The 14648-nt window shown below is 39.0% G+C and overlaps 1 protein-coding gene across 1 annotated transcript; it reads left to right on the top strand.

Annotated features, from left to right (window-relative positions):
• The first annotated feature begins 141 nt into the window (after positions 1 to 141).
• Positions 142 to 5195, top strand: CBLN2 (cerebellin 2 precursor). Its single transcript, XM_038175356.2, has 3 exons — positions 142 to 529; positions 2558 to 2677; positions 2997 to 5195. Exons 1-3 carry the CDS (start codon positions 203 to 205, stop codon positions 3192 to 3194), a joined length of 645 nt encoding a protein of 214 aa, XP_038031284.1. The 5' UTR covers positions 142 to 202; the 3' UTR covers positions 3195 to 5195.
• Positions 5196 to 14648: the final 9453 nt, after the last annotated feature.

The raw sequence follows: 14648 nt of genomic DNA, 5'->3' as shown, positions 1-14648 counted from the left end.
GAGGAAGGCGCGGCCCCAGCCGCCGCCGCCCAGCCGCCGTCCCGCAGAGCGCTGGCCGCGGGGCGCCGCGGCGGCAGCAGGCGCGCAGCCCCCTCCGCTTCCCCGCGCCCGCCCGCCCGCGGCGGCGGCGGCGGCGGCAGCGGCTCGGGGCGCCCGCACGGCGACGGCGAGCCCAAGCGGCGGCGGCGTCCCGGCGCTGGGCATGGGGCGGCGGCGGCGGCGGGGGGCGCTGGCGGAGCCGGCGGGCGGCGGGTGCTGCTGCTGCCTGGCGGCGGCGCTGCCGCTGCTGCTGCTGCTGCTGCCCGCCGGGTGCCCGGTGCGGGCGCAGAACGACACGGAGCCCATCGTCCTGGAGGGGAAGTGCCTGGTGGTGTGCGACTCCAGCCCCTCGGCCGACGGCGCCATCACCTCCTCCCTGGGGATCTCGGTGCGCTCGGGCAGCGCCAAGGTGGCCTTCTCGGCCACCCGCAGCACCAACCACGAGCCCTCCGAGATGAGCAACCGCACCATGACCATCTACTTCGACCAGGTCAGACGCTGCCCGCTTTGCCTTCGCTGCCCCCCAGTATTACACGCCTGATTTCTTTCTCGCTCCCCCGCCGCCTGCTAATGCCGACCCACCCGCTCCGTAACCACTTCACAGCTCCCCAGGAGGAGTTTGGGAAGTTCTCGTAGGTGGCAGCCGGGCTTTCCTGGGGCAGCGTGGGGGGGCTGAACGGTCCTGTCCCATCGCTAACACGTACAGAGGGGACCCCTGCCCTGGGACCCCGTGCCTCGGACTCTGGCGGGGGCGTCCCACAGCAGAGGATTGCCCTGGGCAGTCAGGGGTGACCCCGCGGAGAGGGAGCGCATCCTCTTTTGGGGGACAAAGGGAGGAAAGCCGCTAGCTGATGGGCAGTCGCCAGATCTGCCGCTTCCGAGCGTGTCTGGCAGTGTCACGGCACCTCCCGGGGGATGGGAGGGCAGAGGAAGAAGAGGGTGTTCCCCGTGTACAACACCCACGTTATCAGACGAGGCGGGCGGTGGCCCCGGTGGGTTAGGAGCGGGGTTATCCTTCACAGTTTATGCCGGACAGATGGACAGAGCATCAAGCATCCCGAACTGGTCGCTCTGCCCTTTCCCCGTCGTCTTGCCTGCCTCCCGGAGTCCATGCCCCGTCGTTACGCTTGATTTTTTTTGCGATTAAGTGTACTTGTTTTGTTTTGTTTTACTGTTCCCGATGCCTGAAGTGGTATTTCAGGGTCAGACAAAATGTGAACACACACAGTTTTCTCTCTATCGTTTTTTTTTCTTTTTCTCTTTTTTTTTTTTTTTCCAATCTGTCTGTCCACCTGTCATTCATCTGTCTGTCTGTTCCGCCTAATGAGTTTCCACAGTTATTCCTCGTGTACAAGATCCCATAATGTCAGACCAGCAGAGGAAAAAAAAAAAGTTTCTTCATGTATAGCGTATTTTATATATGCTTTACCCGACAATGCTCAGTTCTCGGGAGTTTGAAGGCATTGTTCCCTCGGTTCTCACAATAACGGATTAAATTTTCCCCCTTTCTTCGAAACAATGGGGTTTTGCCCCTCGTGGTGCCTCTCTCTCTCTTTTTTTTTTTTTTTTCCTGCATTTTATTTTTCTTCATTAATACCGAGATCGCAGACTGCAAAACTGAGTGAAGCTGCGCAGGAAACAGTGACAGCCGCCGGGCCAGGCGGGAGCGGGGATGCAGCCAAGACCCGTTGGGGGCAAGCACAGCGGAGCAGACAGCAGGGGCTCACCCCACGGGAGCACCGCAGGAACGTGTTATTTATTTATATATTCTTTATTATTATTATTATTATTATTTTCTGTTGCAACTTCTGCCAGAGGGCTCAGCTCTTTTTTTTTCTTTTAATTTAATATTTATTTATTCTTTTTATTTTTTATTTTGTTTTGATTTAAGAACCGTTGAAATATATGGCAAACTGAGACTGTTGTCGGGAAAGAGGTGTAGGTTCTTGCCAGCCACCTGAGGAGGTTGCGCGCCAGCCGACACAGCCGTCCAGAGGGATGGAGAGGCATGGGAGGCAGATGCTGGTGCTGAGGATCTTTTTCTTGGTTCCTCTCAGATGAAAAATATCATGGTCCGATTTTAGTTGTATATTCTATTAAACTCGAGGACAAGTCTGTTTTCAGTAGTGCTAGCTGAAAATGTACTTTTGCTGATAAGTTCTGGGTTTGTATTTTTGCTTCACTCCTCACCACCACCACCCCTTGCAACCTTTGCTTCATTGACAGCGCTGTGTGGACATTTGCACTTCATCCTACAGGGTTTGGAGATCATCATTGTGTAACTGAATCATTTATGATCTGTGGTGCATTTTAAATACCTCTGTAACTTGTCTCCTTTCTCCTGCAGTGCACTTTTAATTGCACTGAAAATGCCATTTGGAGTACACTTTATATTGGTCATGGAACTTGTGTCTGATTTTCACAGTCACTTTGCTAAGGCGGGGTCTAATCTTTCTTTCTTTCTGTGTCTCTCCTCCACATCCCCCCCTCTTTTTTTCCCCCTTTGTTTACTTTCCAGGTATTAGTTAATATTGGCAACCATTTTGATCTTGCTTCCAGTATATTTGTAGCACCAAGAAAAGGGATATATAGTTTCAGTTTCCACGTGGTCAAGGTCTATAACAGACAAACCATCCAGGTGGGTTGTGATCTAAAGAAAATGGTATCTTGCCTTTTTCAAATGTTCATCTCTAGACTGTTTTTTTTTTTTTTTTGTTGTTTGTTTGTTTTTGTGTGCGTCTTTTTGTTTTTGTTTTGTTATTTAACAAACCCAGAAAGTAAAGAATGAGGCTGTAGGTTATTAATTAAAGGGGTGTTCGTGCATGACAAAAATCATGCATTGCCTTAGTTTAATTCATCCGTTTCTAACCTGTGCAAAAGTTTAATGACATGCACAGGACAAACAAGTCACCGAGAGCATTGACGAAACTTAGATTCTCTCTCTTTGCACTTTTTAGGTAAGTTTAATGCAAAACGGCTACCCAGTGATTTCAGCTTTTGCAGGGGATCAGGACGTCACCAGAGAAGCAGCCAGCAATGGGGTCTTGCTCCTCATGGAAAGAGAAGACAAAGTGCATCTCAAACTGGAAAGGGGTAACCTCATGGGAGGGTGGAAATATTCAACCTTTTCTGGCTTCTTAGTCTTTCCACTATAAAAGAAGGCCAAATAGGAGACAGATTCATGAGCTGGAGCAAGGATTCGGTCGTTAACAACATCCTGAACTTGACAACACATGACAATATTTCTGGTCACCCTGTCAGACTGCAGCAGTAGAAGAATGATAACCTTCTAAACTCCAATATTTACTTTGAATATTGACAATTCCTCGGGAACCTGCGCCTCTAATTAGTTTTAGACGACAGTGATCTTTAGGAGAAATGAAATTATCGACCTGAGCAATTTGTACCTGTGATTGTAAAGTCAATTTTGGATTTTATTGTTGGGATCATTGACTTTCTTCTTCCAATATTTTTTCCCTCTCTTTAATTTTTTCCCCTTTTCTTTCTCTTCTTGGTGTCCCAATAAGACAAATAACTCGGACCACACAATTGCTTTGTCAAAGGCTCACACCAGAGCCAGAAGAATGAAGTGTTCAACTCAATGAGGTGTTCTTTCCATGCTTTATTTCTTTGTGTTGTATAGCCTTAAGGAAAAAAAAAAAAAAAGAAAAAAAAAAGAAAAAAAAAAGAAAAAAAAAAGAATGGCTTCAGTCTCAATCCTGTATTTTTATGGGGGAGGGGGATTCTGAACATTACTGTGTCAAGAAGTGCTTTATCCAGTGAAGCAAAATTTGCACGATTGGAACTTTATTTGTTTTGTGTTGTTCGTGTTTTTTCATCAACTTTTTTTTTTTCTGATTTTTGTTTGCGTGCGCTAAAGATGTAAGCTAGATTGATCAATAAGGCAAAACAAAGCACATATATACCCTGTAGCTCTAAGTAAAGCTAACCAGTGAACAATTCTGTCTGCACTTTCTAGCTGATCTTTATAGACCTATTTAGAGAAAGAGAGAAAAAGAGCAAAAGAGCTACATGATTCTTCAATTACAATCTGGAAACCAGTAAAGGAACTGACATTTCTGAATTGTCCTGACATTTCTAGAAGCAACAATGGAGGCTTTTAATATCTTACTTGAACGTGCCCTAAGATATCCTTTACCAACCATGTTTTGGGTGCTTTTAGTTTATATTTGATGTGTTTGTTCACTAATGCCTGAGTACACATTGTGGGAGCCCGGAAAGATGGTGGAGTAAATTTTTCCTCTTCCAAATTAACTAAAATCATCTCCAATTGACCTGTCCACGGCAAGTATCTGAGGAGCTGCCCTTAACATCTTTGACAGCATTTGGGAGAGAGGCCTCAGAGGATCAGCACATGCACCTGAAGTTACGCAAATGCCGTGTATTTATTAGTCATGTGTATTCTTCTCAATACAAATAGTCTCAGAATTGCAGGGTTGGAATGTGATCAGTATTGGTGGTTATGAAAAGTTATAACTCCAATTGACAACAGGTAAAATACCAGGCCAACATCAAATACATACTTTTACCTCATTTTCATTAAATAAACCTTATTTATTCACTTATTTATGACAGTGTGCTGCGGAAATTCTTGCATGAGGAGGTCCAGAAAGAACGTTTGCATTTTTCCATATGATTTTAACTTCATTAATTTAATTTAAAATACTTCATCTTGCTATCCCACTAGGGTGGATGTGTATAAGAATTTATTTTTGTCAGATTTACTCCTCTGCCACAAAAAAAATAAAATAAAAAGGCATTTCCAGCAAATCAATGGTAGCTAATGTATTTCAGAATTATGGTGGACATGTCATTTTCATTGTAAATTTATCATCAAAGGGATAAAATCAATTAAAGTCATATATTCTTAAAAAAATGTTATCTGTGTTGGTTATGATAATTCAGATGACTAAAGCCAATTTTATATTTAATATTTTGGTATATTTTCATGGTTGGTATTTATTCGCTTCGGCATTTCACTTACCTGGTTACTGAATGAATGAGTTTCACGTTTTGTTTTTTCTCTGGGTTGCATTTTCTGGTTCTTGTGCATTGGCATGATTGTAATGTTTCTACTTGCCGAATATCACAGGGCTATGTTTAAATAGAAGAAATAAAACCTGAGTGAACAACAACCTTTTTTTGTTCAAACACAAAAATAATTATGAAAATAGTTGTTCCAATGGTAAACTATAAACTGTAAAACTATTTTTAAGTCTAGGTTTTTGTGTTTAAAATTTGCTTTAATCTCTCAAGAAAATATACACTGATTTTTGTTCACAGTCCCAAGTTTTCAGTTTGTATTACATTCCCTCAGTGTTATTTCGGAATTATGACTACCATAATCATATTCAGTTTTCCCATTTATCTTGGTTGATCTGCCTTAAATGAGACAGTGATGTCTTAGCTCTAGCTCTCTCCTGAGCCAAACAAGGCTAATGACAAGGTTTTCTTTGGACATATTCTTGGATTTTTCTTAAGATAATGAAGCTGCAAAATCTGAATATCCCATTTCATAAATTAAAGTTCAGTAATTTTGGCCATGTTTATGTTATAAAGCTAAATATGTTTATATGATTACCAACCTCCTGAACATGAAGCAAGGTCTCTAATATACCACTGTTACATTAAATGGAAACAGGGTAGTAAATTCTTATGGTACACTAATTAGAAACATGGCTACATGGCTTTTTTGGAGTCTTTTGTTGTTGTTGTTGTTGTTGTTGTTGTTGTTGTTGTTGTTGTTGTTGTTGTTGTTGTTGTTGTTTTGTTGGGGGAGCATATTTGTTCTTTTTCCCCTGTCACTTTATTTTGTACCTGAGTCTGAGTAGGTGCATTTGTCTGTCACTAGCAACAGTAGACATTTTGATATACATATAAGGAGTAAAGACACCCTTATATGTATTAGGGAAGGTATACATACATTAGCAGCATTGTAGAATGCAACAAGAAATAATATGTGAAGCTGCTTGAAGGAGCCTCCTGGCACATAAAGAAAAGGATCATCTAAAGTAATTTATAAAAATAAATTGATTGGGTATCATTAAGAGTTGGTGCAAAGTTCATGTTGAGAGTCACTACAAGACTTAGTAAAACACATCATAAGGAAGCAGGCCAGTGGCACAAGACAGCTCTGCTTCCTGTGGGAGTAATAACACAACATTCCTTCCAACAACTTTCAAACTTTCTCATAAATTGCTGTGTAACCCTGTCATAAATTATTCCTCTGAGAACACTGTTAGTTTCCCTTCCAGGGACCAGCTGTGTCCTTCTCACCTGGGTGTATTTGGAAACTATTGTTTTATTGTTCCTTCAGTGGACATTTGTCAGACTAGAAGCCAGACATAGATCAAGAATTATAAATACTCATCATACACTTCATTGTCTTCCTCTAGATCTTCAACTTTTATATCCATAGATTGAACATGGTCTTTCAAAAATCTGTGTGCCCTTACCTTCTTCTGATTCAGTGGGTGTGATGGATGTGCCGTGTCTCTCATTACTGGTCAGCATCTTGGAAGCTGGATCAGTTTATACTGATGGTAGGAGGAAAAAGACAGACAGGGTGACACTAAGGAGATGTTTAGCAGTTATATTTTGCTTGTTGACTGTGACATTTTTAACTTCTGAAAAGAACATTTTGTTTTTATTGACCAAATTTCTATTTCACAAGCTGTCAAAGTAGAAAATATGCTAAAAGGGCCTGTTTACTGATGAAGTTATTCAGAAATAGCTGAAAGTGGATTCATATCTTTGCACTGTGACATTCGTTTCTGGAATAGGCAGGGCCACAGGTAGAGTTGATTAAAAATAATTCTTATAATTAATAATTTTATTTAAATCCAGGATATATTCGTAGTATTAACAAGCACCCAAAGATCAGTATCACTATGATATTTATGATTTTCATCGGTAATGACTTGTCATCTCAAAGCCCATTGAAATTATATATAAATAAATAATAGAAAAAAAGATTCACCTGTTTTTCACCATTTTTTTTTTATACTATTGCAACACCAGGGAAGGTCTCTGGGTCATTGCGTGATTCCTAGTTTTTGAACTTCACGCTGTCTTATAAAATTGTTCCAGTACCATCTTTGATCAGATGAATTATGTACATTTTTAATAATGGTGTTAAATAATGATACTCCATTGTAAAATAACCACCATTTTAATGGAGCAGATTCTTTTGTCTGGCTTGACTTCACTTGTCAGAATGTTCAAAACAAATTTATGATTACTAATTGTCTTTTAACTCAATCATATTAACAGGTTATAAACTCCGTAGAATTATCGATATCTATCATGACTGTAGTTAGACACAGATTAGGTAGTTTTCCAGATGATGAAGCTTTTGATCAGCTGCTTATATAATCAATTATCAGCAAAATTCCAGCATACCATAGTAAAATAAATATATAGTCTTTTGAATGAAGAGGCTAATTCTGCTTGTTTTACTTCTGTATAGTCTATTCCTCTATAAGAGATCTTATGAAAGGCATCAGTAGTGTTGGGCCTGAATTGTAGGGCCTGGATTTCAGTTATGTTTACTTTAAAAAAGAGTGATAATAATCACTGCAAAGCCTTAATTAACATGAAAAATATTTTTCAGTTTAAATTTATTTCAATTCTAATCATAAACCTGATAGTGTAACCAAAATCCTACAAATATCTCATGAACTCGTGTTATAAATCCGTTTTCAAAACATCATTGTTCCCAGTGTTTCACATAGCTGATCTTTTCCTTGTTAGCCAGTATTAGTAAAATTCAAAGACCACTAATTGTATTTTATACTATCTGAATGTAATCATGAAAATGCACTTTACATAGCAAGTAACATGTAGCATATCACTTTTCTTTCCAAGTAATATACACTGAGTATTTAGCTAACCCTCTCAGCTCTTCATCAGCAATATAAAGGTGGCTAACTTGCTGGGTCTCTGCAGATTACGTGCCATAGATAATATAAATAATGGCTTAGCAAGACAATGAGAAGTAATTGAGTACTATAATTAAATCTGTAAGTAATAAATAAGCAAGGAAATAAAAGTAAAAAAAATAAATCTGTATCAATGATATCAAGGTGGTAGAGAATCATGCTCCAAAACTCAGGAAATATTAAAGTAGATGGACAGAGAGATGACTTTTTCTGATATTGTTTGGCCTTCCTTTTTCTGAAACATTAACTAAACAACTTGTTATTTCATTTATTGTCATTCTAAACATAAAACTGTTTATCTCTGCTTACATCCAAAAGTACAAAAAAATAATAGCTAGTGACCTTATATATTTAAGCACTGAGAACTGCCATAGTTCAGGTAATATTAAGGTAAAATGAAGCAGAGTTATTAATAAAAGACTTCATTGCCTCAAGTTCTGAATGTTATGTTAAGCTTCATAACAGTTAAGCTTCTGTTATGAGTGAACCTCTAGTGTTGTGTAATGCATTGTGGGAACTGTTTCAGAATATCAGAAAGAGATGTTAAAGGGTGGAGATTCAGTCTGTCCTTCTATTGACAATTGATAGGAAATCCACAAAACATATTTAAACTGAAAGTGAAAATATGTCCATTATATTTACTTGTTTATCAGGAATAATTTTTATATGCTGACTTAATTTAGATTGTGCAAACATTTTCTGTATGATGCATTATATTGACACATAGAATGAGTCATGTAGAGTCCTATGGTGACTTCAGTGAAGAAAGGATAAAGAGTTTTCCAATTTCATATATGTTCTCTAAGAGAAATAACCTAGCACAGAACTCATGTTGCTGCTACATTTTTTTCCCCCCTTTTTTTTTTTTTTTCAGAGAAAATATGTAAGAACTTAATTCAGAAAGTATCTTGTATCTTTTGAATTTTATTAAATTATTTATTGTTACCAGCTGCAGAATTTTCTAGGCCCTTTCCATAATAGTAAAACTATTTTAGGATGTAGTTTAAATGGATGTAGATAGACTCCAGCAGCTTGCTCCTCTCACCTAACTTTTGTGGAGAGGCATGTGTTTTCAGTTAAATCTTATAATCTCTCTAGATACAACTGTCCCTGAATCCTGACCCTAATTACTTTACCTGGATGGAGAAAGCATCCATTTTTTTCTTCTTCTTTACAGTGGTTTCTTTTGTTTTCCTACACTTCATGTGTTAAAACTATCCAGTAGAGAAAAGATTTCATTCATACTTGTGTAAGCAACACTTTCATTTCTTTCTCTCCTCTCTTACTCTTTAATTCATATTCGAAAGTCTAATGTTGATTTTCTAAGAGCATTTTTTAAGATAATGCTTTTCCATTCAACTTGTCATTCATAACTATGTAATACATCCTTCATGCAAAATGATGACAGCTTTAGTTGGTTGCTCACAAGTTGTCTGATCCCGCATCTCATCACCCAAAACTCTCAGTTAAGAGAACTCACCCTAGTTAATGAAGAAATAGAAATCTATTAAAGAAAAACAAAAACAAACAAGCAAACAAAATGAAATTGTTATGTATATAAATCAGTGACTTCTAGTAAATATTTTGAACAATTTCAGTTTGTTTTCTCAGAAAGCACAATTTACATAACTAAGTGACTTGGCATCTCTTGATTCTCCTAAATCCCCATAAAATATTCTACCAATAGAGATGCTAGGATTTATTTATTTATTTATTTATTTTCTCTAATGGGGTGTTTACAAAATACAGACCTTCTTGTCTACGTGTTAGGGCATTGGTCAAGAATGAGAAACCAGATTTTTAAGTACCCAGTTTGATTGAGCACTTTATGAGAAAGAGAGAACAATGTGCAGGAATTAGAGGGGAAGGGAAGAAACGCTGTTAACACAGTATTAAGGTAGCTAACTGTTCTTGCATATATGCCAAACTCAAAAGTGTATGGGTAGATACACACACACATTTCATTTTATGAAAGTGTTTATAAAGTATAGTGGCTCAATACAGATCTATTACACAGTGTACCCCACTCGTGCGTGGAATGCCTCACTGTATAACAAATATATAAGCCATCCCCAAGCAAACTTTACAAAATTATCTTTACAGTGCTATAGGAGCCAGAGATAAAATGGCAGATAACACATTTCAGACCAATGGTCATTTTATAAAAAGTAAGATAAATGTTTTGGCATTTTTCTCTTCCCCTCAGTCAAGAAATAGTTTACCACCTGAAAGCAAAAATGTAGCCCACATGCATTATATAACATGATCTAATTTTTAATGAAAAATTCTTTTTTTTTCTTAAAAAAATATATATTTTCTAAATTAATTAATTTCCATTAATTTTAATGGAAAGAGACTGACTTATTTGGCTTCATGTCCAGATCCTCTCTAGTGTTTTTGCCTGTAGCATGCTTTTCACCTGTACATAAATGTTTTTCAGGTCTTCATAGGTCATGTCTGAAGTAACTGATTAGAGGCTGTTTTGCAAGTGTACTTTAACATATTAAACCCATGAGAAACAGGCTCTCTTACCAAACTGCTGATTGTCAGATTTATTGGAAATAAAGCTTAAAGTATCTACATCATGCTTGGAAATAACTAGGCTCATACATTTCAGATAGGAGTTGAGTTGCTGTGGGCTCTATCAATGCACAGGGCAGCCTGGTGTAGCGCAAGACAACTTGGAGCAACATTTAATTGGCATGACAAAGTTTAGGCTTAGTATTTCAAGAGTGCCCTTGTGCTGGACTTAAGATTGGAAATCAGCATATGCTTTCTTGTAACAGTACAGATGGTAAATTAATCTGGACTTGAAAAGAAGTTCCCAGTCATATTTAATTCCCCAATAACATAGATTTAATGATCTCTTGGGAAACAAACAAACAAACATAAAATCCCATGTAGGCTCCCATTTTGATATTCCTCTGCTTGACTGTCTCCTCAGTGTCAGTGCTTTCCTGTATGGGGAAACCAATACTGGACACAACACTCCAGGTGGGATTACAAGTGTCAAAGACAGAGAAACAAGCATTTTCTTTGTACTGCTGACTATGCTTTTGCTAATATACCCAACCATGCAATAAACCTTCATTGCTTTGAGTTTGCACTGCTGGGGGTTCTACTTATTACCCCAGAAACTCCATTTTTTATTTTATTTTTTTTTTCCCTGCGAAGTTTATGTCTGTCCAGTTTGCCCCAGACAGTAAATGCTGCATGCAGATATTTCATTGTAGGTGCAGGACTTCCTACTTTGCTGTACTACACGAATTTCTGTCAGCCCAGCTCTCTAGTTAAAGTACTGCCAAAGTACCACTGAACAGTAATCCTCATATTTAGCATAATCGTTTCTTTCTCTAAACTTGGTGTCCACAGACTAGTTGTATTGCCTTGTAATCAGGTGGCTAATGAAGAAAATGGTGTGAGCCTTAGTACTGATCTGTGAGGAAAGCCATTTGTAACCATCTGGCAAAATGTATTTCAAATTGTTGCTCATAACCATTATTACATCTTGTTTTTACTGCTGACATGCAGTGAAGTTCTTATCATCCAACTTGAATGCAAAGAGGAGACCATGCTGACAGCCATGATAAATTCAAGGTAACCATCATCCTCTGTCCATCAAACCAATCATCAGAGAGGGCAATCAGCCCCATCAGGCGTAATTGTCCATTTTAAAATCCATTCTGTCTGTTCCTATTTGACTGGTCATTCACCACTGTCTATGGATGACTTTCATATGATGCTATTCTCTGTGATCTTCAGGAGACTGAGGTGAGGCTGAGCAGCCTGTAGTGTCCCATATCCTCTTTTCTCTCTTTCTGTTCTTGAAGAGGAATACATGTATGACACTTCCCATTCTCTAGTCACTACAGACCTCTCCTGATCACCTAGTTTTGCAAGATGACTTTGGCCAGATCCCTCATTGACTTCAGATATATCTCATGTGGTCTCATGAACTGCCATGTATCCACTTTGCTCAACTGATCTTTAACTCATCTCTGCATACGCCAGGCAATGCCACTAAGCACAGAGACCTGGAAAACCTAAGGACATATGTTAGCAGTAAACACTTTGGCAAACAAAGCTTTGAGCACTAGAGTCATTTCCATATCTTTATCACAAGATCCCCTAGTCTTCCTCTGCCATATTTACATAGGTAAACTTTTGCCTTTTACCTTCCTTGCCTCTGCACCTCTGGTAAATTTTTGCCATTTACCTCTCTTGCCTCTGCAACTACTTTCACCTCCCTTTTTGCCATTCACCTTCCTTGCCAACTGCAATTGCAGCAGAATTTTGACTTTCCTAAATTCTATGCCCAATCAATATTTTTAATCTTCTTCCTGATTGCAAGGCTTCTTTCAGTCATCTAAAGAAGGATTCTAAAGAAGGATTCTTCTTTTTTTTTTTTTTTTTTTTTTTTTTTTTTTTTTTCCTCTTGATAGGAAGGTCTGTAGCAGAAACCCATCACAGCAGCATTTTCATTACCCTCCCTTTGATCCTGACCTATAAACTCTCAGCTGGCTAGTGAACCATTACATTGCAAAACCCCATGATTTCAAGCTACTCTTCTGCATAGAGTATAACTTCTATTTCTTCTGTTCCCAACCTGTACTTCCTAAAGAGCCTGTAGCCAGAAACTGCAGTGCAGTCATGTGAGCAGTGTTTCAGTTATCCTGCAACTGCTCATAACTTCTAATTCCTCTATTTTTATTTTTTCTCATGCTGGAGGAGTTTGTGTGAGGTGAGATAGGCCCCCATGCTGCCTTCTTAGGGAATATATGGGAACCTTCTTTATCATCTTGTCACCCAGACATTTACCTTTTTGCCTCCTATTCCACTTCTCTCAGTCTTTCATCTTCATTCCTTGAAACCAAAGCCAAAACCAAGCAACCAAACAAGATACCAAGACCAAATTACTTTAAAGCTTTTGCCATTAGGCTGGCAATCTTGTTTGCAAAAACTGCTTTTGCTCCACTTTGTCAGATGGAACCAACCATTGCTTGTTCCTATGCGTTCCTATGGGCATGCCAAAACCTTGCATGGGATACCAGCCCACAGGCAGGTACTGACACACAAGACACTTCTGTGTTTACCTGAGCCTTTTCCTTTCACTAGAAAGACTGAGGAGTCTCTCAAAACATAGTCTCTCAAAATCTTCAGGGTTGTCCCCCCTTGATAAACTTATTTTCTCTGGGCTGTTTGAATTCACGTGGATGAGTAGCAAGGAATTATATAATTCAGAGACTGGCTGAGCCTTTGTAATATTCCTACAGATTCCTAGATTCCTATATATGTCCTCCAGATCTGCTTAGAAATAGGCAATGAATGAAGAGATAAGGATGTGGAGCTGGCACCTCCAATACTAATTCTTTGAGGCTTGTTGCGAGCAGAGGAAAATTTATGATTACACTCTGTGACATTTAGACACTACCGAAATGCTTCAGCATCAGCTAATTTGACAATAGGAACAATAATGTACTTTATTCATTCATATTTTTACCATTGTGTGTCTTTAAAGCACCTTAAAGTCAGGTAAATATGAAGAGACAGAAACAAGCATATTCCAGACGAGATAAGATGAAATGAAATGAATGACATGTTGAAGAATATGGAAGACAATAGAACAGTATCAAATGAAATGCAGGGATCCTGTTTGGAGGGGGCTGTTAGTAGGGCTGAAAATAAATTAGTGAAATGATAGATGGGACATGGGGGGGGGGGGGGCGGGAGATAAATTATGTGTAAAAAATGGGGCATATCTTGAAATACTAGAATAAGAATCAGAGACTAGTATTTTTTATCAAAGAGTTGAAAAGAAAGATTTACAGAATGAGAGTCTCAAGGAAAAAGTTGTAACAAAATGCAGGGAAAGAGAAAAAAATAGACTGAGCAAGGGAACAAATAAATTGGGTTTCAAGGTCTGTAATGCATCTGGTCAGACTGCAATGAGAATGAGTATAGGGAAAGAGAGAGTGAAAGAAGCTGTGAATTATACAATACCAAAAATATGTGGTAAGACAAAGCAACATAGAGATGTACAGTCTGATGCAACAGTGGTGGAGCATGAAAGAAGGGACATAGCTTTTACAGATTGTTTCCAAGTTAGAAGGAAAAAATCAATTCACAAAAATAGGTGAAATATTTAAGGTTTTGTGTGTTTGCCTCAAAAATGCAGCAAATGGATGGAATTCTGAGCACTTCTTTATTTTTATTTTCTCACTACTGTTTGTTTCAAGGGTTTTTGTTCCCTCTTGTTTCTTTTTAACAACCTCTCCATTTATGTTAGTTCCTTTCATTCTCTTCAAATGACTCATCAGTACTACCAACTGTTGAAAATATAGCCAGTATGAGTAGCTCCTGCCTGCCAATGCCAGTGGGAAGCGAAGCTTGTGTTCATAAAAATGGGTTTCTTCTGCTAGCCCATTGAAAGACACCATCAGACTAATTTAGGGCCAGATAATCTTCCTCTTCCCCATTGTTTCCCTTTGGTGGTCTCTGTGTGTCTCTGGCAAGAATGACGCTCTTCCAGAGGGGTGCTTGTTCTTCACTCCTCTTTGCCAAGTCCATATGAAGTGGATGGGTCTGGTTAGCCACAATTCTTCTGGTCCCGAAAAGCTGACTGAAAACAACAGAAAAAAATAATTGATG

The sequence above is a fragment of the Anas platyrhynchos genome, chromosome 2 (genome assembly GCF_047663525.1).
Source record: "Anas platyrhynchos isolate ZD024472 breed Pekin duck chromosome 2, IASCAAS_PekinDuck_T2T, whole genome shotgun sequence".
Classification (NCBI taxonomy): Eukaryota; Metazoa; Chordata; class Aves; order Anseriformes; family Anatidae; genus Anas; species Anas platyrhynchos.
The sequence above is the reverse complement of the archived record's forward strand: the minus strand, read 5'-3'. Positions and strand labels throughout refer to the sequence as shown.